Source organism: Globicephala melas, chromosome 2 (assembly GCF_963455315.2).
Source record: "Globicephala melas chromosome 2, mGloMel1.2, whole genome shotgun sequence".
NCBI classification, from domain to species: Eukaryota; Metazoa; Chordata; class Mammalia; order Artiodactyla; family Delphinidae; genus Globicephala; species Globicephala melas.
This window is the reverse complement of record NC_083315.2, coordinates 76,765,096-76,789,429: the sequence shown is the minus strand read 5'-3', so window position 1 is coordinate 76,789,429 and position 24,334 is coordinate 76,765,096. Positions and strand designations below refer to the sequence as shown.

The 24,334-nt window shown below is 35.8% G+C and overlaps 1 protein-coding gene across 11 annotated transcripts in view; it reads right to left on the bottom strand.

The window, feature by feature from the left end:
- Positions 1 to 24,334, bottom strand: part of ZNF280D (zinc finger protein 280D) — a 291,340-nt gene that overhangs the window by 41,955 nt on the left and 225,051 nt on the right. For all 11 annotated transcript variants that reach the window (XR_009562987.2, XR_009562988.2, XM_060294220.2 and 8 more), the window contains 6 exons: positions 16,112 to 16,246; positions 13,994 to 14,301; positions 13,377 to 13,517; positions 6,129 to 6,191; positions 589 to 707; positions 402 to 438 (listed from right to left, as the gene is read on the bottom strand). Coding sequence is in view for 9 of the 11 variants with exons in the window: in XM_060294220.2 (XP_060150203.1) it covers positions 402 to 438; positions 589 to 707; positions 6,129 to 6,191; positions 13,377 to 13,517; positions 13,994 to 14,301; positions 16,112 to 16,246 (803 nt within the window). In the remaining 2 variants the exon portion in view is untranslated. The remainder of the gene's footprint in view (positions 1 to 401; positions 439 to 588; positions 708 to 6,128; positions 6,192 to 13,376; positions 13,518 to 13,993; positions 14,302 to 16,111; positions 16,247 to 24,334) is intronic.

The following is a 24,334-nucleotide window of genomic DNA, read 5'->3' as shown; positions in this document are numbered from 1 at the left end:
CAGCAACAAAAGTTATTTTTGGAGAGAGCCAACTGGAGAAAAAAAAAACGTATGTTAAGATATGTCAACCTGACACAAAGATAAGGTGGAATAAGAATCTAGTCCCATTTGAAGCTGAAAAGAGCTGAATAATGAGAGCTAGTGTCATGAACTTGGCTGCTTAACTGCCTTTGTGTAAGAAAACATCTCAGAACTTTGAACTTAGGAAATTCCAACTTGTCTTGCACCAGGTCACGAGCTCCATAGAGCAGGAACCTATTTCAACAAGCAGCTTTAAAAAAAAAAACAAAAAAAAACACAAAATACTTTAATATTTTTCATTTCTGTTAATGATACATTTAAAAATGCAATAGTGCTAAAATCCATCAAAGTAAAATGCACTGAATAAAAATTACACTTACTCAGAAAGATGTTCAGAAGTTGGGATACAAACAGAAACTGAAATTAGAAGAAAAGTATTATATTTAAAACAGCATATGAAATATGATGAGTGAGAAAAATGATTTAGTAAAGAGCACATACTGTGGCTAACCAATAATACTGGAATAAATATCAAAAATCCAAAGTAAAACAATTTTATATACGTACCTTTCTCTATTACAACTTGACAAGCATGAGTTTCATGTTGACTTAAGTGTGTAGCCATATTATCTAAGCCAGAAACATCAGTTAGGAAATCACAATTAAGGCACACTAGAGTAATGCCCCTATAAAAAACAAAGCAAATAGTATAAAAGAAAATGTTTTTATCTTTTATGAAAATCCACACACCAGTTCAATGAATACTTTTCCGTGATTTGCTTTTTGTGTCATAACTGTCATTCCAATTTTTGTTATATAAACTTGATATAACTGAAATGATTCTCCAGAAAATGTCATAGTCATATTCAAATTATATTACCATTTATTTACAGAAAGTATTTTTGCTTTATAAACTTTTCTCTCTCATACCAGTTACTGAAAACTAAGAGTCAAGAGACCTACAGTCCAGTCTTGGCTCCACTAACAACATGGTTCACTTTGACAAGTCACAGTCTATTTGTGCCTATGCCCATCTGCAAAACAAGAGTTCAGTATATATAAATGTACAATATATACATTAGTCAGTGTATATTTACTAAGGCTGTCGTTACACATACTGTACTACTAGTGTACTGTATTGTGAATACAATGACGACCAAAAAATACAGTCTGTGCTCTAATGGAACATTTATCTACTGTTTTCTAGGTGAGGAAAAAATTAGAAATGTGAACGCTTTAAAAATAGATCATTGTCGTAGCTGCTATCGTTGTATACTATGTGTTAAAGATTTTCCTATATATTATTTAGTTTATTCTCACCACAAGCATCCAAGGTTGGTATTATTCTCATATAACACTGAATTAACTGAAGTAGCTAATTCACTATTGAAGTCCAAAGTCTGAGTTCCTCAGCATCCCAGTACTCTGAACTGGCCCACTTGCCTGGACCTAAACTACTTGTTCCCTTAACAAAACTTCACTGAGTACTGTAGTTCTTAAATATGTAATGATTACAAATTTTCAAAAAGGTTAGAAAGCAATTCCCATAGTCATCAATACATTTTTTTTGAATTCACAAATAGTTTTTATGCTTATTGGATCAAACTGTGCAGCATTTGCTATTTGAAGTATTTAAACATAATTGGCGTATTATAGTATGTAAAATTGGTCTTAAGACTCTAATTTAAAATGTGTTTAAACTTTTAGCTTTGAGTTTTATTTTAAAATATTAAGCCTGCAAAAATATGTGAATGTTTCAGAGAACTTAGAAAGCCACTGTGTTTAATTTATTATGTTTATTAGAGTTAAGCACTTGGGAGCTTGGGGTCAAGCATCTGAAGAGCTGTTTAAAAGAAAATCAAATATATTAAATGTATACATGATGTTACATTGTTTAAAGGTAATTGAAGTGTAAATGAGACTTTAAAATAAAAAATTCTAGTCTGTTCAGCTTAAATGAACTTTATCAAACATTATTTAAAGGCCCGCTTGAAAGTGATTTTTTAAATAAATCTATTTATTTATTATGGCTGCGTCGGGTCTTCGTTGCTGCACGTGGGCTTTCTCTAGTTGTGGTGAGTGGGGGTTACTCTTCCTTGCAGCGCGTGGGCTTCTCATTGTGGTGGCTTCTCCTGTGCGGAGCACTGGCTCTATGCGCGCGGGCTCAATAGTTGTGGCTCGCAGGCTCTAGAGCTCAGGCTCAGTAGTTGTGGCGCACAGGCTTAGTTACTCCGCGGCATGTGGGATCTTCCTGGACCAGGGCTCAAACCCATGTCCCCTGCCTTGGCAGGCGGATTCTTAACCACTGCACTATCAGGGAAGTCCCGAAAGTGATTATTAAATGTACTAGATTTCTAAATGAAATATTTTTAAGCTTAAGGAAAGTTAAGATTTAAATACTTAAATTTAATAATTACAGTCTTTTTCTATTAACAAACTGCCCTCAACAGACACTAAAAGTAGTCTCAATGGTAAGTAGCTAAATGCCTATTCCACTTGACATAGTTAATTGGACCAGGGATGGAATGTCTAACTCAAGCCTTCTCTGAACAGGGATTTGTAATTGGGATATATAATCACATTTCTTGATCTGGGAAAATGTGGGAAGCTAAGAATACTATGTTTGGGTCATCAACAGAGAAAGCTGGTCTACACAGAGAAAGGAGAATGGAACTCATGTCCAGAAAAAATAACAGACAAAATCATCCTGCTTCAGCAGGTCAGACTAGAAAGAAGCCGTGTTAGTAACTGATGGCTTTCTGTTTCCCTCGTATGTTCTGGCTGTATCTCTTCCTTCTAGGGGTCCATGAGGGTCTTTGGAATCCTGCTAATAAATTATTTTTGCTTAGGTGGAAAAAAAATAGATCATGTAATGTGATCATTGTTATTGTCAGTTTATTAATAAAGCATAAATACATTTCTGAAGTTCATCACATACGTTAAAATTTTAAATGTTTTACCAATATACAAATACAAACAAATAACATACCTTAGATTGACTTCTCCCCTAAAGCTCTAGTCTAACAGTCTGCTGTATATTTTCCCCTAGATGTCATACTGGCACATAAAAAACTGACCTTCATAAAACTAAAATCATGTACTTCCTTCCCAAATTAACTTATCCTGACTGGCCTTTCTTATGATGCCATTTCCTCTGAAAATAAAGCTCAACCTATAGTTATCTCTGTCTCTTCTTCCTTAAACAGTCAGTATGTCAAGCATTTTATATCAACAATTTATTGAGTACTTATTCTGTGCTAGTCAAACAATTTTAGACATACCATCTCATCTAAATCTAAACAACCCATAAAAGGTAGATGCTATAATTTATCACCTTTTTAATAGAGGATGGAGTTAGCTTAGTAACGTACCAAGGACACAAAGCTGGTAAAGGTCAAGATCAGGTTTGAAATCAAGCACTTTCATTCCAGAGCCCAGTTTCTTAAAGATGATGTAATACTATCTCACCATTCTAACCCAAGTCCTTACTAGATTATTCATAACTACCACAAAAGTCCTAATCAATAGGATTCATGCATCTATAATTCACCCTATTGTTAAAGGTGAGAAGAAATTCAACCTTCCTTCAGTTTCATTCAATTCTATATAAAACATCAAAGGTTGTCCAGTGCCCTCCAAAATAAGTCCAAACTCCTTAGCCTCATTTTCAACGCTTTTACAAGCTGGCTCTAAGCTCAAAACTATTGCCCCCAATTTCAATATTACCACTATAACTTCAATGCTCCATTCATTTACTACTACCATTCCCCCTCTGTACACCTTCAACTTTTTCATTTCTGCACCTCTATTCATGTTATTCCAACTCAAATGCACCTGTACCTCTTCTATCAGTGTAAACAGTACTCATCCTTTAAAGCCAAGTAAACTAACACCTATGTAGATCATTCCAAGTAAAGTAATCTCGCTGCCCTTTGAAAAAAAACCAACCATCATTGCACTTATTAAAATCCCTCTTGCTTTATTGTGGTTATTTACATTCACCTCTTATCTCCCACCCAATAAAATGTACATTCTCTGAAGGTTGGTTCCAAGACTTCTTCATTATTACTATTATCTTTACAGGATCTGCTACATTATAGACCTAGTAGATACACAGTAAATAGCTAAAGAACAAATATTCCATTCCAATAAAAGAATAATTACAAAAATTATTGTTCTATACAATTATAAGTTTCTATGTTCCATTCACAGAAATAGGCAAATTTTCAATCTGAGACTTATTCAAGTTGAGAGAAAAACATCCCAGAGGTTTAAAATCATATGATTCATTTAAAAACCAAACACACAACTGAGCTTAACAACAGTGAGGTGAAAATCAAAAATCTCATCTTTTGAATGCAATAAAACTCTTCATTCTTATAAAAATTTTCAGTATAGGCAACCTCTAATATAACTTAATCTATTTCCTTGAATTCAGTAAATGTTTTAAAATTAGTACTAATATATTTTTAAAACTGAACCAAATTTTTCTCTCCCTGTGAGCTACTGGTCCAACATCATAGATGGGACCTATTGTCCACATAAGTCATTTTCAATGCATACATTAATTTATTCAACAAATATTTACTGGGTGCCTAATCACTATCAATGCCTGGCATAGACAAAAATCCAAACCACACACATTCTAGTGAGAGGACACAGAAAATAAACAAAATATACAGTGAATGAGATGATAAAAGATGATCCAGAGAAAAATGAAGCATAAAAAGGAGATAAAGAGCACTGGGGTAAAGCACAGGAGAAAGGATATAATTTTAAATCAAGTGGTCAAGGAAAGGCTCACTCATCAGAATAAAGACCCAAAGGAGATAAAGGAGCTAATCATACAAAAATCTGGGAAAGAGCAAACTAGTCACAGAGAATAATAAGTACAAAGGTCCTGAGACATAATATCATCCCCTCTTCCATTTTTTCCACTAACCCAAAATATCAAAACAACTATTGGTTAACCTTATCTGTATAGATTAGCTTGGTGCAGCAAACATACTGATATTTCAGGTAGCAAAGGCGACAAGAGCAAAAATAAAGAGCAGTGGGGTCTAAAGAATTCAGAAGAATATGAAAAACATGGTGCTCAGTGAATTCTGAGTTAAGTGTGTGGTAAAACCAAATTCTCAGTGTCTTCAGAAATATTCATCAACAGTTCTTTCTGCACAGTAAGCAAGTTGTACACTTCTCTTAATTTGAAAAGGAAAAAGAATTATACAGACTACATACTAATTTCAAGAATTCTAGTGGTTTAAGAAATTTACTTCAAAACTGAAAAAGTGTTAGTCACTTTACTACATATTTTAGGTATCTTTTTTTAAATCAAATATTGTTGGACAGCCCTATTTTTGTTCTCATTTTACAGTGTAAATACATGAAGATTTCATTTTGACACCACCGGTCACCCCTGAAACAAATTTAGCAAGAGAATATAGACCAATCAGGTACTTTGTAAAACACTCTGGCAGTTCCTCAAAGGCTTGACATAGGGTTACCATATAACCCAGCAATTCTAATCTTAGATATATACTAAAGAAAAATGAAAAGACATGTCCAAACAAAAATGAGTACACAAATGTTCACAACAGCAATATTCATAACAGATTCAAAGTTAAAATAACCTAAATGGATAAACAAACTATCATATATACATACAATGGAATATTACTCAGCAATAAGAAAAAGAAGCACTGATATATGCTACAATATGGATGAATCTTGAAAACATTATGCTAAATGGAAGACACAAATCACAAAGGATCACATATTTTATCATTCCATTTACATGAAATGTTCAGAATAGGCAAATCTAAATAGACAGAAAGTAGATTAGTAGTTGCTTAGGGATGAAAGGAATTGGAAGGAAATGGAGATAACCACTAACGGGTACAGAGTGCCTTTTTAAAGTGATAAAAACGTACTAAAATTAACTGTGGTAACTGCACAATTCTGTGAATATACCAAAAACTATTAATTGTATAATTTAAATGTGTGAATTGCATTGTATATGAACTGTATCTCAATAAAAATGTTATATACAAAAGATTTAAGTCATATAATTTTTCAATAGAAAAAAATTTAAAAGATCAACTAGTTACCTGAGATCTTCTGAATACTTCTTAAAGATACAAAACCTTTTACTTGGACGATTACTATGAAAGCTGGGAGAGACAAAACAGATTTTATTAATTTTACTATACAGTAAGTCATATTAATTTATTAGCTATATATCAAGTCTATACTTAAATCTCTAGTTTTGAATAAAATATTATGATATAAATAATAATATAATGTTCATCATCCCTGTTTCATTCAGCATTTTAGCTTATATTCTTATTTATCTATTTATTTTCTAGTGAAATGTATTTCACTAAGCATATTCTTACACAATCAGTACCTCACCCTCACATAAAAAAAGGAAATGCTCAAGAGTTTAAAAAAGTAAAGCAAGTCAAATTATTTTCTTCAACTGTTAAGAGTTGAAAACAATTTAAAAGTTTTGCTAATAACGTTTTTGCTATAATATGAATGGTTACCAATAAGAATCATTTTAAAAATCCTTTACCAACTTAACATGTTTGTGTTGAGGAAGGGGAGTAGATTCCAAATTATCCTGGAAGTTAACAGTAGTTGAGCTAAATGCCACTGTTGGCATTTGTAAAGTGGATTTGTAAAATCAAACATTTAGAATTCTTTGCAATTACTAGTAGAGGTTTTTTTTAAAAAAACAAATTAAAGCAGAACTCTTGAGCTAAAACAATGCTTCCCCTAAGCACAGAACAGAAAACCCCTAACCAAGCTTTGTAGCTGATGCTGATAGCTTTTACACACCCTTTTAAATCTGATAAGGAAAGCTTTCCTATACTAGAAAACCAGGATCGGCTTAGCACAGTACTACTTAGCACAGATAAAAGTGGAGTCATAGACTAGTAACATGAGCATCATCTGGGAGCTTATTTAGAAATGCAAAGTCTTGTGACCCCCACCCTCCCACATAGCAACTGAATTAATCTCTGGCAGTGGGGCCCAGGAATCTGTTTTAACAAACTTTTTCAGTAATTCTTATGCAAGCTAAAGTTTGAGGAGCAGCAGCTTGCAATGATAGACCTAAAGTAGCCAACACACCAAATCAATTCTAAGTCTCAGAAACAAGGCAACCATCACCAGCAGAGCATGTACGTATGGGAAAAGAAATACTCTGACCAGTTATAATCCCCAGAGAACATTCTCAGAAGATTTTTAATACTTATTTCTTCAATCTGGGGATAACTACTACTAAACAGTTTATAAATTCAGCATAACATGACAAAAATAATTGAATGGTTTTTTTAGGAAGAAATCATCAAGAGGTTGGGAACCACTGAAATAATATGCAAAAATTTGTGCACATAACTGTATTTCCTCAGAGTGTGTCCCAGATTTTATCTGATTCCCAAATAATGTGAACCAAGTAAATTATTTTTTTTAATGAGATTTAAAAGTAACTTTTAAAAGCTCCTTCTTCCTTCTCAACAGACTGTTTCGGTTTCTTTATTTGGTAAGAGGAGAGGAAAAAATTACGTTTTAGGGTCTTTTGATGGCTTCCATTTCTGTCTATAACTTGCACCTTATTAAAATGTTGGTACTTTTAAAATTTTAGTTGTCTGAATCCAGTTTTAATTTAGAGTTCCCTACCTATAAAAAAAGACTTATACTGTCATTTCATTTATATTTATTACACAAATTCCATTCTTCTAGTTTTGTGTATTATAGGAATGGAAAAGTGGATCTGTAGCTCACCAACAGAGGGAAAAAAAAACTACCTTTCTTCTTCCTAATAGACCTGTGTAAAGTTAATAACAATAGGGAAATAATCTAATAAAGGAAAAAAAAAGGTTAAGATTTTTATTACGATACAGTAAAACATAACATTAAAATCTAGGTTTTGAAAATTCACCATCTACTTAGACTATATATACATAATTACCAAACTCATTAAGCTATTCTCTAAAAATAGATGAATTTTATTGTATATAAATTATACCTCAATAGGACTAGAGGCAAAAAAAACTCCCTTTGACCATCTTGCTTTGATACAAGTAAAAAGTTTACCTCTGAAAAAATACAAAAGTATGCAACAATATTGACAGTATGCCTACTATTAAGACACCAAACTGGAGGTTGATGATACAATAAAGCAGGTTGTTTGCCTTAGAGTTCATGGTCCAGGGTTTGGGGGGGGGAAGGTTGTCAAAAAGCAACTGGCACAGAATAAATGCCTAATAAACATATGCTAAACAAGTGAATATATATTCATTATCACAGGATAAACATCAACAGTGACACACACACAGTTTTGTGGTTGCATGAGGGAAAGCTGCAGGTAAATGGAGAAGTCAGCACAATTAGTAGTACATTTCAGTTAGGAAGCTCCATATACTGACTTACTCCAGGCAAAGCAAAGAAAATAAAAGTTGAAGTCTCTTGGAAAAGTAGTTAGGAATTAGATATTAAAAGGTCTTACATTCTCCAGAAAATTTCAACTTCATCCTATTAATATTAGGAAGGTAAAGGATTTTAGGCCAAAAAATATCCTGACCAGATATGAGTAACAAAAGAAAGGAAGAAGGGCCAAAGGGGTGGGTTGTGGACAGAAGACCATTTATGATGCCATCACAATAATCTTAACTGTTTTTCTAATGACTATTATTTAGTGCCAATAAATCTATATAAAAAATATAATGAACTAAAGCATATCCTATAAAAATTAATTCAGGAATCTGTCTTATTATTATATAGGAACAAATTGTTATACCAGCTTTCTTTTTCCTTGGAAAAATTTTAAATCATCCTTCAAAGCCTAAATGAAATGTCATTTATACAATACCTTCTCATTTCTTGTTTAAAGAATTCATCGTTACCTTCTCTGGGCTCTCACAGTCATTTGTTTATCACATTAAGCTAGGTAAATATATCTCTCCTACTAAATTGTGAAAATTAAAGGCAAGGACTTTACGATACTGAATAATGACAATTTAGAAATAATACCTAAAATTACTTGAATATCTCCTAAGTGCAAATCATTTTATTAAGCACTTTAAGTACATTTCCTCTAATAATCACAGTAACTTTCTCTTCAAGAAAAGGAAAATGGGAATCAGTTAAGTAATTTGCCCAAAGTCACACATGTAATAAATAAATGGTGAAGCTTGGTTTCAAATCCAGATTTGTCAGATTCTTCACCACCAGCTTACCACACTTCTTAGCAAACAGTAAGCTCTGCTACAAAAAGAGATATTAGGTACTTATGGCTGTTACCTTAATTCTATTACATGTAGAGAAAAAAAGCCTTCTTTCTTATACATAATGTTGAAGAATAATAGCAATATTACACAGTAATGCATTTTCATTTTTTCAGGTGACTTCTACTGCTACCTAAAGGCTATAAGCAAACAGGGTGCAATAATTTAAACAACCAAACCCAAATAATGCTACTTCTTTAAAAAATCACTTAAAAATTATATGTTTAATGATGCTCTTCCTTGTAAGAGTCTTATTCCAAAAATGCTCCAACTGCATAAGATTTTTTAATATCCTCTTTTGAGATTTTATTTAGAGGCTTTCTTTTATAATTACAATAATGACTCTCACTTGCTGTTTGTAATGTGCTAGGTGACATGGTAAATACAAAGAGCCCCTTCTTCTCAAGGAGATAATACACATACAAACAAACATAACAAGAGGCAGAACAGATGAATGGCACACAACTCAAAGCAAGGAATGATCCCTGTGAGTGGTTGTGGTGATCAGACACTTCAAAGAAAGTAAAGTGAAAGGAAGGACAGGGGTATTCCAGGGACTAACAAAGAATAAGGAAAAGCCACTTGTCAAAAATGAGTATGGGAGAAAGTTTATTCTGGAGAAGAGCAGTCTGAGACTGGAGGGGAAAAGACCAATTGAGAGTACAGAGGTAGTATGGGATAGGGATTTAAGGGACTCATCCTCTGGAGAAAATGAAGTTTCTGTACATATAAAACTCAAACATGTAACAAGAATTCACACTGGGAAGAAGTAGTGGTTGGGCCATTCAATGGGAGATACCTAAGGCAGTGAGTGAGGCAAGGGTACATATGAAGTAGAGAAAAAGGAAAAGTGATTTACCAAACCCTACGAGTGGCAGTGGAAGCTTTCAGTTCCACATGAGGCTAACCATGAGTAAGATTGTGTGTCCTGACAATGAAGTGCAGGGTTGGGGCTCACTGGGAATTGGGATAAGGGTAGAAGGCAGTTGGGCTAACTGGGAATGTTTTAGAATAGAATGGATGTGGAGGTTTTATAGGACAAATGAGAAGTCTATGATAATGGGAAAGGGAAGAGTAGAATGACCCTTGGCTTAGGAAAACACAAAATATTTTCCGATTTGCTCCCCTATAAACTAAGGGCAGAATTAAGGCCGTATTTGGGAAGCCATACATTTGTCAAAGAACAAGAGACATTCCACACAGAAGTACACTTGGGAAAGGATGGCCGGGGCCTGGTTTAGAGGAAATGGATTATAGGTGTAGTCCACTGTAGTAGGTGGGAGGCAGAGAGGCAGAATGCAGAAGGTGCTGTCTCAGGAAGCCATGATGCACAGTGGCAGATCAAGGGAACTTCACAAGCTTAAGATACTTGCAACAGTGAATTTTTTCCAGCTGGTATTCCACATTCACACAAATGATGCCCTGAAAGAGTATTGGATGGTAGTAAAGTGAATTCTGGAAAGATGATAATGTTTGGTTTATTTAGGTTCTTTTTAGATGCCAATGAGTCAAAGGTAAAAACAAAACAAAACACGAAATAATTAGAAATACAGAGTTAGGTCTCAGGAAAACTAAGGAATGAAACTGGAAGATTCAAAGTTGAAAGGTAAAAGTGACAGTGGTTACATTACGAAGAAAGGAAATGTAAGGAGGTGAGAAGAGCTGAAGGAAGGTAATGAATAGGAGTAGGCAAAAAGGAAGAAGAAAAATAGTGGTAACGGTTAAACACAAGCTGAGGAGAACAGTTTCAAAAGTGAGTGACAGGGCTTCCCTGGTGGCGCAGTGGTTGAGAGTCCGCCTGCCGATGCAGGGGACACGGGATCGTGCCCAGGTCTGGGAAGATCCCACATGCCGCGGAGCGGCTGGGCCCGTGAGCCATGGCCGCTGAGCCTGCGCGTCCGCAGCCTGTGCTCCGCAACCGGAGGGGCCACAGCAGTGAGAGGCCCGCGTACCGCAAAAAAAAAAAAAAAAAAAAAAAAAAGTGAGTGACAACAATGACTCTAAAGAAGTCATAGAGTAGTAAGAGTGAAAAAAAAGTGAATAAATACGGGGATCAGTACTTGATAATCTTTAAAGGGGCAGTGTTAGTTGGTAAGTGAGGATAATACTGAAATTAAAAGGTAAAGAAATGAATCACGAATATGCTAGTAACAAATACTTTTTACAAATGTTCATGGTAATAAGAAGACAAGAGATAAGGAAAGTAGGGAGTAAGGACAAGTCTCCCTCATCTTAAAAAAAATACCTGAAATCATCTGTAAGCAGAAGGAACCTGGTAGATAGAAGATGAAGTTGCAAATTAACTGAATGAAGTTGTGGAAGAACTAGAGGAGATAAGGGGAACGGTTAACTTTGGAGAAGTAGAACATGTTTGATTTCTGAGATTAATGCCTGGATAAATGTAACCGGAAAAAAATTTGAGACTGAAAAGATTAATTAAAAGGATGACCTCCAACTGTGTATTTGTAGGCCATGTTAATAACTAAGAGAATCCGAAATAAAATCTTTAGAGTACCAAAAAAATGTTTAATCAGATACTGTAGGTAAGAATAAAGAAGTATTTAAAAATAAAAAGATAGGACCCAATTCAAGTTAAAGATCATGAGTCAGAGTTGATTGAATCAAGCACTATTTGGGGGTCTAGAATTGAGCATAAAGTTCAGAAGAAGATGGTCAAGTCTTTGGCCTTTATGCCAGGTAAGCATGACTAAATGTGTAAAGGATTCTAGAACAAAAACAAAGCAGCAATCAAAACAGATGACCCTGAGGGTGAGGATGACTATAGTTAGATAGGTGCTGCTGGACTGGAAAAAGAACTCAAAGCCCAGAAAGTCATTGGGAAATGGGAATTCAAAAGAAATGAACAGTATATATGACAAGATTAAAATAGTACTGTGGTAAGAAAGGGGGTACAAGTCTAAAGGTGATGTAAAGCACTGGCACTAAAGAAGTCAAGTTACCATAATGTCAGGCTAGTCATCAAGGGGGTTAAAAAACTGTGAGAGAGGTGCCGGAGCCATCAAGAAACGTGGGAGAGTCCTTGAAAGGAGTACCTGATAATGACCAGAAAGTAACACAGAGGTCATGTTTTGATCTATAAGAAAATCACTTTTATTAATCATATTCTAACTTTTGAAAAAACGGAACCTCACTTTGAATAATCAACCTAACTGGCTTATATCTGAACAACTTTTGACTATTTTTTAAAATTTTATTTATTTATTTTTAAAATGTTTTATTCTCATAATCTGTCACTATTTTTTTTTTCTTTTTCTTTTTGCCACGCCACGTGGCATGTGGGATCTTAGTTCCCTGACCAGGGATGGAACCCACACTCCCTGCACTGGAAGCACAGAGTCTTAACCACTGGACTGCCAGGGAAGTCCCAATATTTGACTATTTTTTAAAAAATAAAAATCCATCCTGAAGGATGCCCCAACTACTGAGATATAAATGAAGATAACATAGGCTATGAAGGCTCTCTCTGCATAGAATACTCTAATTATCTAAGTTGAATGAATTAAAGAAAAATAATTCCAACAATGGCATCATGACTGAAATAGTCTCTCATTTCACTGAATGAATGCAAGGAGACATGGCTTGATGGATGGATGGACAGACAGATGCATTACAGAGAAAAAGAGAGAGAGAAACAGACTCAATAAAGTTTCTAACATCACTGAAAACCCTGGAATCTCTCAAAGTGACTGCTTTGAAGAGAATAACACTCATGAGATTACATGTATTTGTTTCATAAATATACTTAAAACATTTACTTTTCTGTCTTTGGAAGTAACCATGTTTGAAAGTTCTATAGGAAAAAAAATTCCCATAGAAAAACTATTTTCCCTAACAAACCTATCCTAATTTCATTAGTCTAACTGTTCTTAAAATTCGAGTTTCCAGGAACTTCATGAATTACTATGCCGAAAAATAGTGCCAGGAATCATCTTAGAAGTTTTCTTAGAAGAGAAAAACTGACTTCTAATAGGATAACTGTTTTCAAAACCAAACTTGCTGAACTGTAATTTTAATTGGTAATTATAGATGTTTAACTCATCTTACCTCATCATATGATTCACATAGGCTTTGCTACAGCTAGTGTTGTATCTGCAAAAACTACAGTGGACATATGTAGGAAAATGGTTTGCAAAATCTTTTATTTCAGAACAACACTCAATGCACTTGTGAACTCCCCGACGACACCTTATAGAGATATAAAGAAAATGATAAAAATATATTTTAAAACAAAAATAATAAGGGACCACCTTATTAATTTTCTGTTAATTAAAGCTAAGGTGTTTAAATTAACATCTTCAAACAGAGACTTATTATTTGAAAAATCTGCTATGGAACAGCAGCTAGAATAAGTATAAAAAATCTAATATCAGCTAATGTTTCTTACTGGAAAAAAGGGATTAATCAATTGGTTAAATTAACCAATTCAAACATCACAAGATATAAGCACAACATAAAACACCAGTGTAATAAATGAATATTATAGAAAAACAGTAATTCAAGTACTGTTCAACTGTTGTAAAAAATATTTTTTATTATTTGCTTGGCCTTAAGTGACAGTGTATAAATGTACAAGAGAGTTGTGTAATAGGGTAAATTTATATTAAATAAAGTTTTTATACTTAAGATTAAATTAGTATTGCGTATCAAGAATAAAAGATTACCTTAAATTCCTCAATGCTGTATTGACTTTACTTTTTTTATTGCTACTAGCCAATGTGCTTTGTTTCTTTTGCATATTAGATATTTTTGATTTGTATTTAGATTTACTTCCATTAGGCTTACTTGCATTAGGTTTACTTGCAATGGATTTAGTTATATTAGGTTTACTTGTGTTAGATTTTGTGGGATTTTTAGCAGTTATATTTTTAGTCCTTGGAGGTGAGAGCTGAAGGGTAGAAGTGCTTGCACTAATGGTAGGTGTAGTTGAAGATCCTGATTGAAGAGGGCCAACTGAAGCTCGAATAGTAACCTACAAAAATGAAGATAATATTTGCTTTAGAAAATTAATCACTGCATTACTGTTAAAATATCACTGCATAACGAAAAGTTAAACATCAAGTTTTTGGAAAGGGCAAGTATAAACTGTAACTGGTAAGTCTTCCATTTATTCTAAATGTTCATATCAATTAAATGAAATTAAACTTGATATTTACTCACTTGTAATCTTACATTTTTGTACTGATATCAGTTATATGTTAAGAGTTATTAATGGATAATTAGGAGTTAAAGCAAATTATATGAATATTAAAAGAGCACATTCCATAGCTATTTCTATGCTCTGATATAACTAAAAATTCACAAACACAGAGGTCAAAATTTAAATCTCAAAGCCTAGAAAGGACTGTGTTACCCTTCGATAACTATAAAACAAAGAGATCTACAGTAAATGTGACTTCTTTCCAGGGGCTCATTGGGCAGGATTTATGTTTACAAAGGTTATGTGAGGGGTTATATCAATTCACTATACTGCAGGGCGAGTTTAATAATATTTAGAATTTTCCTTAAAGGAAGCTAATACAAGACTTAACATTTGGTATTAAGAAATTATATTTGCTGGTTGACAATGAAAAACACAACTGTTCCAACTTTCTCATTAATCATTTGACTATACACCCCCCGACAGCCTATGAGGAAGTACCATGAAAAACATGTGCTTTAGTATCATACAAAGGCATTGGACTAGGAATCAAAAGACCTGAGGTTAAAGCTAATACCACTCCTTTCTAGCCATGTGACCTTGAATCAGTAACATCCTCTCTAAGCTCCTTTATCTATGATAAGGAACAATACTTCCCTCGTCTACCTCACTGGCTTACTATATGGATTAAATAATAGAATATATGAATAAACATAACAAAAGCCTAATTCTAAGGTGCTATAAAAACATTTAGTATCATTATTATTATTATTATTAAGGGAAAATATGAGAGAGGACTGCACTGCTTACATTAGTGTTCTGCATGTCTAGTCCCAGCATGGAATGAATGGATTGCAGGGAAGGATGCTGGATAGCTTCTCTTGCTCTAGGTCTTCAGAGCATGGCTTTATATTGTTTTAGTTAATTCAAATAACAGACATACCCACATTCAAAGGTAAGAACCCAAAGCCAAATATAAATGTTTTGGGGATTATTTCACTTTGGATTATCCATGCCTCTGTTTCCCTCCACTGGAGCAAATATTCAAGAGCTGACTGTGTATAAAGAAGTCAGAAAAAACAGAGGTATATAAGGCAAAAAGGGAAAAGTAAATTACAATCATCAGTATGCAGTCAGACATGTGTTTGCTCACTTAAAACATAATGCTATCCAGCAGCAGAACTTGCTTCTCTGAGAGTAGACTCAGTAATAACAATTTCAATAAACATCTGAGAACCTACAGCATTCAAGGCACTATACCAGATGCTGAGGACACAAAGATAAATAAAACATGATTCCTGATCTCAAGCATCTTACAGTTTAACAGATAAAAATGACATATACACTGCCAACTGGAATAGCTCCAAAATAGCCTATGTAACATTGACATAACCCATTAACCCTGGAACAGTTAATCTAGCTATACTTTTTACAAAGGAATACCACTCTAGAGTTGCACACACTACTGACCAAAAAGCAATGGTTAGAAGTTTTATTCCTAAACATAAGAATGGTAAAACCTAAAATTAAAGTCTTAATTAAATCAGAAATCATTTTTAAAGTATTCTATTCAATAAATAAAACCAGGCAGGAGTTGTCTATTATCATACAAAACGTTAAAATACAGCATATTTGAACTCACTTTTGTTCCTGGAGGCAATCCTTCTAGTTGTTTAGGTTTTATAAATGTCCGATGATGCTGAGTCTTGTGATCCATTTTCTCTTTGCATGTTAAAAACTGTAGTCTGCATTTTGTACAACGATGTATTCCTTTTTTCTGTTTAGAAAACAGAAAAAGTGAAGAAAAATAATTTCTACAACCACAAATATTGTGTCCTGAAACTGCTCTGATTTAATTTTAATGATACTAATTTTAAAACTAGCATTTTACATCTCTTAACATATATAATAGCAAAATATTGTTTTATTTTTTAAAACATTCTTTGCATTAGTATTTAGGTTTCAAAAATGTCTGTTACTATCCAGAAATTGAACATGAAAGTTGCATCAATAGATTCTAATTAAAGTTCTCTCAATAGTGCTATGAGAGCTCTTTTTTTTTTTTTTTTGCGGTACGCGGGCCTCTCACTGCTGTGGCCTCTCCCGCCGCGGAGCACAGGCTCCGGACACGCAGGCTCAGCGGCCATGGCTCACGGGCCCAGCTGGTCCGCGGCACATGGGATCCTCCAGGACCAGGGCACGAACCCGCGTCCCCCGCATCCGCAGGTGGACTCTCAACCACTGCGCCACCAGGGATGAAAGCTCTTTTAATTACAATTTTAAAGTACTTAGACACATGATACTGTGAAAATGAACTATACTACATTTTTATCCTATAAAAGAGTAAATTCTTTTTAACTTTTGCTATTTCTAGTTGGTTGACAAGTTGGAAATATAAATTCAAATAGCCAACCACAGATTTCAGAGAAAGTTGTTATAGCAATGGTTGTATAAAGCAGTGTTGTCTAATAAAACTTTCTTCAATGATGAAAACGTTCTAGAGCTGCATTACCCAATACAGTATCAACTAGACATATGTGGTTAATGAGCACCTGAAATGTGCCAAGTGCAACTGAGCAAACAAATTTTAAATTTTATTTAATTTTAATTAATTTAAGGTTAAATAGCCACATACAGCTAGTGGCTACAACATTGCACAGTGTGGATATGGAAGCATAAATAAAAACAACTATTCCCAATCCACTTACTGGCTGAGACCCCTTGACTAAGTCCCTCCTCAAACTTAATCCTGTTATTCCACAGATGGGAAACAGGACCCAAGAAAAATCCAAATCACTTTCCCATAGCTATTCAGTGACAACTGCCAGACACCTAATCCAGTGTTCTTTCTACTACACAATATCAACTACAATATTGATATTTATGCTCTCATTAATTTAAAAATTATATATGTATATGCAAACATATATATAAACTGAAACAACATATAAATACAAAAGAATGTTTTCTCTAAAGCTACGATCTGCCAGATACATCACTATTTCCATTTAAATACAATCAATCATTTATAAAATTCGAACAGATAATACACTGGGAAGTACCTAGCACAGTACTGGCACACACCAGGCGTTTCATAAATAAAAGTTCTTTTCAAAGTTCAAAGCAATATATAAATATAATATGTTTGTATTGTATTTTAGGTGCATCTTTAGACTATTTTAGAAGTGTGATGCATTCTTGGAGGTAGAGGCAACTTAAATTCACTCATATTTGCTCAAAGAAGAGGAAGAAAAAGAGAAAACGTGGGCAAGAAACAGATACCAAGTCAAGAGGACAGAAAAAAAGTTCTCCAGAATCCAGTACCCAGAAATCTTTTCTCTATCTATAATCCCTCGCGAGGTTACCTTTTCATTTCACCGCTTTAAGTATCATCTATCCAACTACCTACTTGATATCACTACTTGATGTCTAATATGCATCTCAAACCAACAGGGACAAAACTGAATTCTGGATTTCTTCCCTACCTCCCTGCCTCCCAAAATATGTTCTTTCCTCAGTCTTCACCATATGACAATATATGAAAATTCCACTCTTGCAGCTGCTTAGGACAAAAAACTTGGTCACTCTCTCTCACATCCCATATCCAACCCATTAATAAAAGGTGTCAGCTCTACCTTCAAAAACTGTCATAATATTTCCACTTATTACCTACAACCACTGCTACAATACTTGTCCAAGACACTCAACTTGACTAATAATAACCTCCTATGTTCTCCCTTTCATGTTCTTTCTTCCCTATGGTCTATTCTCTTCACAGCTGCCAATGATCTTAAAACATGGCAGATCTTTCACATGCCTAAAATGCTGATGGTTTTCCAAAGTCCTGATTCTGATTTACAAGGCTCTATATGAATTGGCCTGCATTCTATTGCTACAACCTTATTTCCTACTACTTTTCCTCTTATTACTTTACTCTGCTCCAGCCACAACTGGCCTCTGTGATGTTCTTTGAGTGCTCCAGGTACACACTCACTTCACTCCCGATATAATGTTACTTCTCCCAGATTTCCTCACAGCTTACTCCTTTATTTCCTTCAGAGAGGCCCGTTTTTGGCCACTATATATACAAGACAAGGTCACTATATATACATGACATTGCTCTAATAATGTCATCTCAAATACAAGTTTTTGCTCAGCTATAATTTTCCAGTCTTTTGTAAATAATCATACAAATTGTAAATTTCTTGAAGGATGCATGATGATCCTTCTTATTGATAGATTTTCCCCTCTTAACTGCTGGCTGTCTACCTCCTAGGTGCTCCAAATACACAAAAAAGAAAACTGGACACGCATGTCAAGAGAAGACATGAAACTCAGGGTATAAAAACTGATTAAAAATCACACAGCCAGGGAGGAGCTTCAAGATGGCGGACGAGTAAGACGTGGAGATCACCTTCCTCCCCACAAATACATCAGAAATACATCTACATGTGGAACAACTCCTACAGAACACCTACTGAACGCTGGAAGAAGACCTCAGACCTCCCAAAAGGCAAGAAACTCCCCACGTACCTGGGTAGGGCAAAAGAAAAAAGAAAAAAGAAAAAACACAGACAAAAGAATAGGGACAGGACCTGCACCAGTGGGAGGAAGCGTGAAGGAGGAAACGTTTCCACACACTAGGAAGCCCCTTTGCGGGTGGAGACTGCGGTGGAGGAGCGGGGGTAAGCTTCGGAGCCACGAGGAGAGTGCAGTAACGGGGGTGCGGAGGGCAAAGTGGAAAGATTCCCCCACAGAGGATCCGTGCCAACCAGCACGCACCAGCCCAAGAGGCTTGTCTGCTCACCCGCCGGGACGGGCGAGGGCTGGGAGCTGAGGCTCCAGCTTCGGTTGGATCCCAGGGAGAGGACAGGGGTTGGCTGCATGAACACAGCCTGAAGGGGCTAGTGCGTCACAGCCAGCCGGGAGGGAGTTTGGGAGAAAGTCGGGACCTGCCTAAGAGGCAAGAGACTTTTTCTTGCCTCTTTGTTTCCTGGTGCGCCAGGAGAGGGGATTAAGAGTGCCGCTTAAAGGAGCTCCAGAGATGGGCGCGAGCGGCGGCTATCAGCGCGGACCCCAGAGACGGGCATGAGACGCTAAGGCTGCTGCTGCCGCCACCAAGAAGTCTGTGTGCGAGCACAGGTCACTATCCATACCCCCCTTCCGGGGAGCCTGTACAGCCCGCCACTGCCAGGGTCCCGTGATCCAGGGACAACTTCCCCGGGAGAACGCACGGCACGCCTCAGGCTGGTGCAACGTCACACTGGCCTCTATCGCCGCAGGCCCGCCCCGAACTCCGTAAGCCTCCCTCTCCCCGGCCTGAGTGAGGCAGAGCCCCCGAATTAGCTGCTCCTTTAACCCTGTCCTGTCTGATCAAAGAACACACGCCCACAGGCGACCTACACGCAGAGGCGGGGCCAAATCCAAAGCTGAAGCCCAGCAGCTGTGCAAACAAAGAAGAGAAAGGGAAATCTCACCCAGCAGCCTCAGGAGCAGCAGATTAAAACACCACCATCAACTTCATGTACCCTGCATCTGTGGAATACCTGAATAGACAAGGAATCATCCCAAATTGAGGAGGTGGACTTCAGGAGCAACGATATATTTTTTTTCCCTTTTTATCTTTTTGTGAGTCTGTATGTATATGCTTCTGTGTGTGATTTTGTCTATATAGCTTTGCTTTAACCATTTGTCCTAGGGTTCTGTCTGTACGTTTTTTTTGTTTGTTTTTGTTTTTTAGTATAATTTTCAGTGCTTGTTATCGGTGGATTTGTTTTTTGGTTTGGTTGTTCTCTTCTTTCTTCCTTTCTTTTTTAATTACTTTCAAAATTTTTTTTAATAATTACTTTTTGCTTTTATTTTAATAACTTTTTAACTTTATTTTATCTTTTTCTCTCTTTCTTTCCTTTTTTCGGCTTTTTATTCTGAGCCATGTGGATGACACGCTCTTGGTACTCCAGCCAGGTGTCAGGGCTGTGCCTCTGAGGGGGGAGAGCCAAGGTCCAACAGAGACCTCCCAGCTCCACATAATAACAAAAGGCGAATATCATCTCCAAATCAACACCAAGACCCAGCTCCACTCAACGACCAGCAACCTACAGTGCTGGACACCATATGCCAAACAACTAGCAAGTCAGGAACACAACCCCACCCATTAGCAGAGAGGCTGCCTAAAATCATAATAAGTCCACAGACACCCCAAAACACACCACCAGACGTGGACCTGCCCACCAGAAAGACAAGATCTAGCCTCATCCACCAGAACACAGGCACTAGTCCCCTCCACCAGGAAGCCTACACAACCCACTGAACCAACCTAAGCCACTGGGGGCAGACAACAAAAACAACAGGAACTATGAACCTGCAGCCTGTGAAAAGGAGACCCAAAACACAGTAAGTTAAGCAAAATGAGAAGACAAAGAAACACACAGCACATGAAAGAGCAAGGCAAAAATCCACCAGACCTAACAAATGAAGAGGAAATAGGCAGTCTACCTGAAAAAGAATTCAGAATAATGATAGTAAAGATGATCCAAAATCTTGGAAATAGAATGCAGAAAATACAAAAAACGTTTAACATGGACCTAGAAGAACTAAAGAGCAAACAAACAGCCATGAACACCACAATAAATGAAATTAAAAATTCTCTAGAACGGACCAATAGCAGAATAACTGAGGCATAAGAAAGGATAAATGACCTGGAATATAAAATAGTGGAAATAACTACTGCAGAGCAGAATGAAGAAAAAAGAATGAAAAGAACTGAGGACAGTCTCAGAGACCTCTGGGACAACAATAAACGCACCAACATTCGAATTATAGGGGTCCCAGTAGAAGAAGAGAAAAAGAAAGGGACTGAGAAAATACTTGAAGAGATTATAATTGAAAACTTCCCTAATATGGGTAAGGAAATAGTTAATCAAGTCCAGGAAGCACAGAGAGTCCCATACAGGGTAAATCCAAGGAGAAACACGCCAAGACACATATTAATCAAACTGACAAAAATTAAATACAAAGAAAAAATATTAAAAGCAGCAAAGGAAAAACAACAAATAACATACAAGGGAATCCCAATAAGGTTAACAGCTGATCTTTCAGCAGAAATTCTGCAAGCCAGAAGGGAGTGTCAGGACATATTTAAACTGATGAAAGGGAAAAACCTACAACCAAGATTACTCTGTCCAGCAAGGATCTCATTCAGATTTGACAGAGAAACTGAAACCTTTACAGAGAAGTAAAAGCTAAGAGAATTCACAACTGAACCAGCTTTACAACAAATGCTAAAGGAACTTCTCTAGGGAGGAAACCCAAGAGAAGGAAAAGACCTACAATAACAAACCCAAAACAATTAAGAAAATGGTAATAGGAACATACATATCAATAATTACCTTAAATGTAAATGGACAAAGTGCTCCCACCAAAAGACACAGATTGGCTGAATGGATACAAAAACAAGACCCATACATATGCTGTCTACAAGAGACCCACCTGAGACCTAGGGACACATAGAGACTGAAAGTGAGAGGATGGAAAAAGATATTCCATGCAAATGGAAATCAAAAGAAAGCTGGAGTAGCAATTCTCATATCAGACGAAATAGACTTTAAAACAAGGATTATTACAAGAGACAAAGAAGGACACTACATAATGATCAAGGTATCAATCCAAGAAGAAGATATAACAATTGTAAATATTTATGCACCCAACATAGAAGCACCTCAATACATAAGACAAATGCTAACAGCCATAAGAGGGGAAATCGACAGTAACACAATCATAGTAGGGGACTTTAACACCCCACTTTCACCAATGTACAGATCGTCCAAAATGAAAATAAATAAGGAAACACAGCTTTAAATGATACATTAAACAAGATGGACTTCACTGATATTTATAGGACATTCCATTCAAAAACAAGAGAATACACTTTCTTCTCAAGCGCTCATGGAACATTCTCCAGGATGGATCATATCTTGGGTCACAAGTCAAGCCTTGGTAAATTTAAGAAAATTGAAATTGTGTCAAGTATCTTATCTGACCACAACGCTATGAGACTAGATATCAATTACAGGAAAAAATCTGTAAAAAATACAAACACATGGAGGCTAAACAATGCACTACTTAATAACCAAGAAGTCACTGAAGAAATCAAAGAGGAAATCAAACAATACATAGAAACAAATGACAAAGAAAACACGATGCCCAAAATCTATAGGATGCAGCAAAAGCAGTTCTAAGAGGGAAGTCGACAGCAGTACAATCTTACCTTAAGAAACAAGAAACTCTCAAATAAACAACCCAACCTTACACCTAAAGCAATTAGAGAAAGAAGGACAAAAAACCCCCCAAAGTTACCAAAAGGAAAGAAATCATAAAGATCAGATCAGAAATAAATGAAAAAGAAATGAAGGAAACGATAGCAAAGATGAATAAAAGTAAAAGCTGGTTCTTTGAGAAGATAAACAAAATTGATAAACCATTAGCCAGACTCATCAAGAAAAAAAGGGAGAAGACTCAAATCAACAGAACTAAAAATGAAAGAGAGGAAGTAACAACTGACACTGCAGAAATACAAAGGATCATGAGAGATTACTACAAGCAACTCTTTGACAATAAAATGGACAACCTGGAAAAAATGCACAAATTCTTAGAAATGCACGACCTTCTGAGATTGAACCAGGAAGGAATAGAAAATATGAACAGACCAATCACAAGCACTGAAATTGAAACTGTGATTAAAAATCTTCCAACAAACAAAAGCCCAGGACCAGATGGTTTCACAGGCGAATTCTATCAAACATTTAGAGAAGAGCTAACACCTATCCTTCCCAAACTCTTCCAAAATACAGCAGAGGGAGGAACTCTCCCAAACTCATTCTACGAGGCCACCATCACCCTGATACCAAAAACAAAGATGTCACAAAAAAAGAAAACTACAGACCAATATCACTGATGAACATAGATGCAAAAATCCTCAACAAAATGCTAGCAAACAGAATCCAACAGCACATTAAAAGGATCATACACCATGATCAAATGGGGTTTATCCCAGGAATGCAAGGATTCTTCAATATACGCAAATCAATCAATGTGATACACCATATTAACAAATTAAAGGAGGAAAACCATATGATCATCTCAATAGATGCAGAGAAAGCTTTTGACAAAATTCAACACCAATTTATGATAAAAACCCTCCAGAAAGAAGGCATAGAGGGAACTTTCCTCAACATAATAAAGGCTATATATGACAAACCCACAGCCAACCTCGTGCTCAATGGTGAAAAACTGAAACCATTTCTACGAAGATTAGGAACAAGACAAGGTTGCCCACTCTCACCACTATTATTCACATAGTTTTGGAAGTCTTAGCCACAGCAATCAGAGAAGAAAAGGAAATAAAAGGAATCCAAATCGGAAAAGAAGAAGTAAAGCTGTCACTGTTTGCAGATGACATGATACTATACATAGAGAATCCTAAACATGCCACCAGAAAACTACTAGAGCTAATCAATGAATTTGGTAAAGTAACAGGATACAAAATTAATGCACAGAAATCTCTTGCATTCTTATACACTAATGATGAAAAATCTGAAAATGAAATTAAGAAAACACTCCCATTTACCATTGCAACAAAAAGAATAAAATACCTAGCAACAAACCTACCTAAGGAGACAAAAGACCTGTATGCAGAAAATTATAAGACAATGTTGAAAGAAATTAAAGATGATACAAATAGATGGAGAGATATACCATGTTCTTGGACTGGAAGAATCAACATTGTGAAAATGACTATATTACCCAAAGCAATCTACAGATTCAACGCAATCCCTATAAAACTACCACTGGCATTTTTCACAGAACT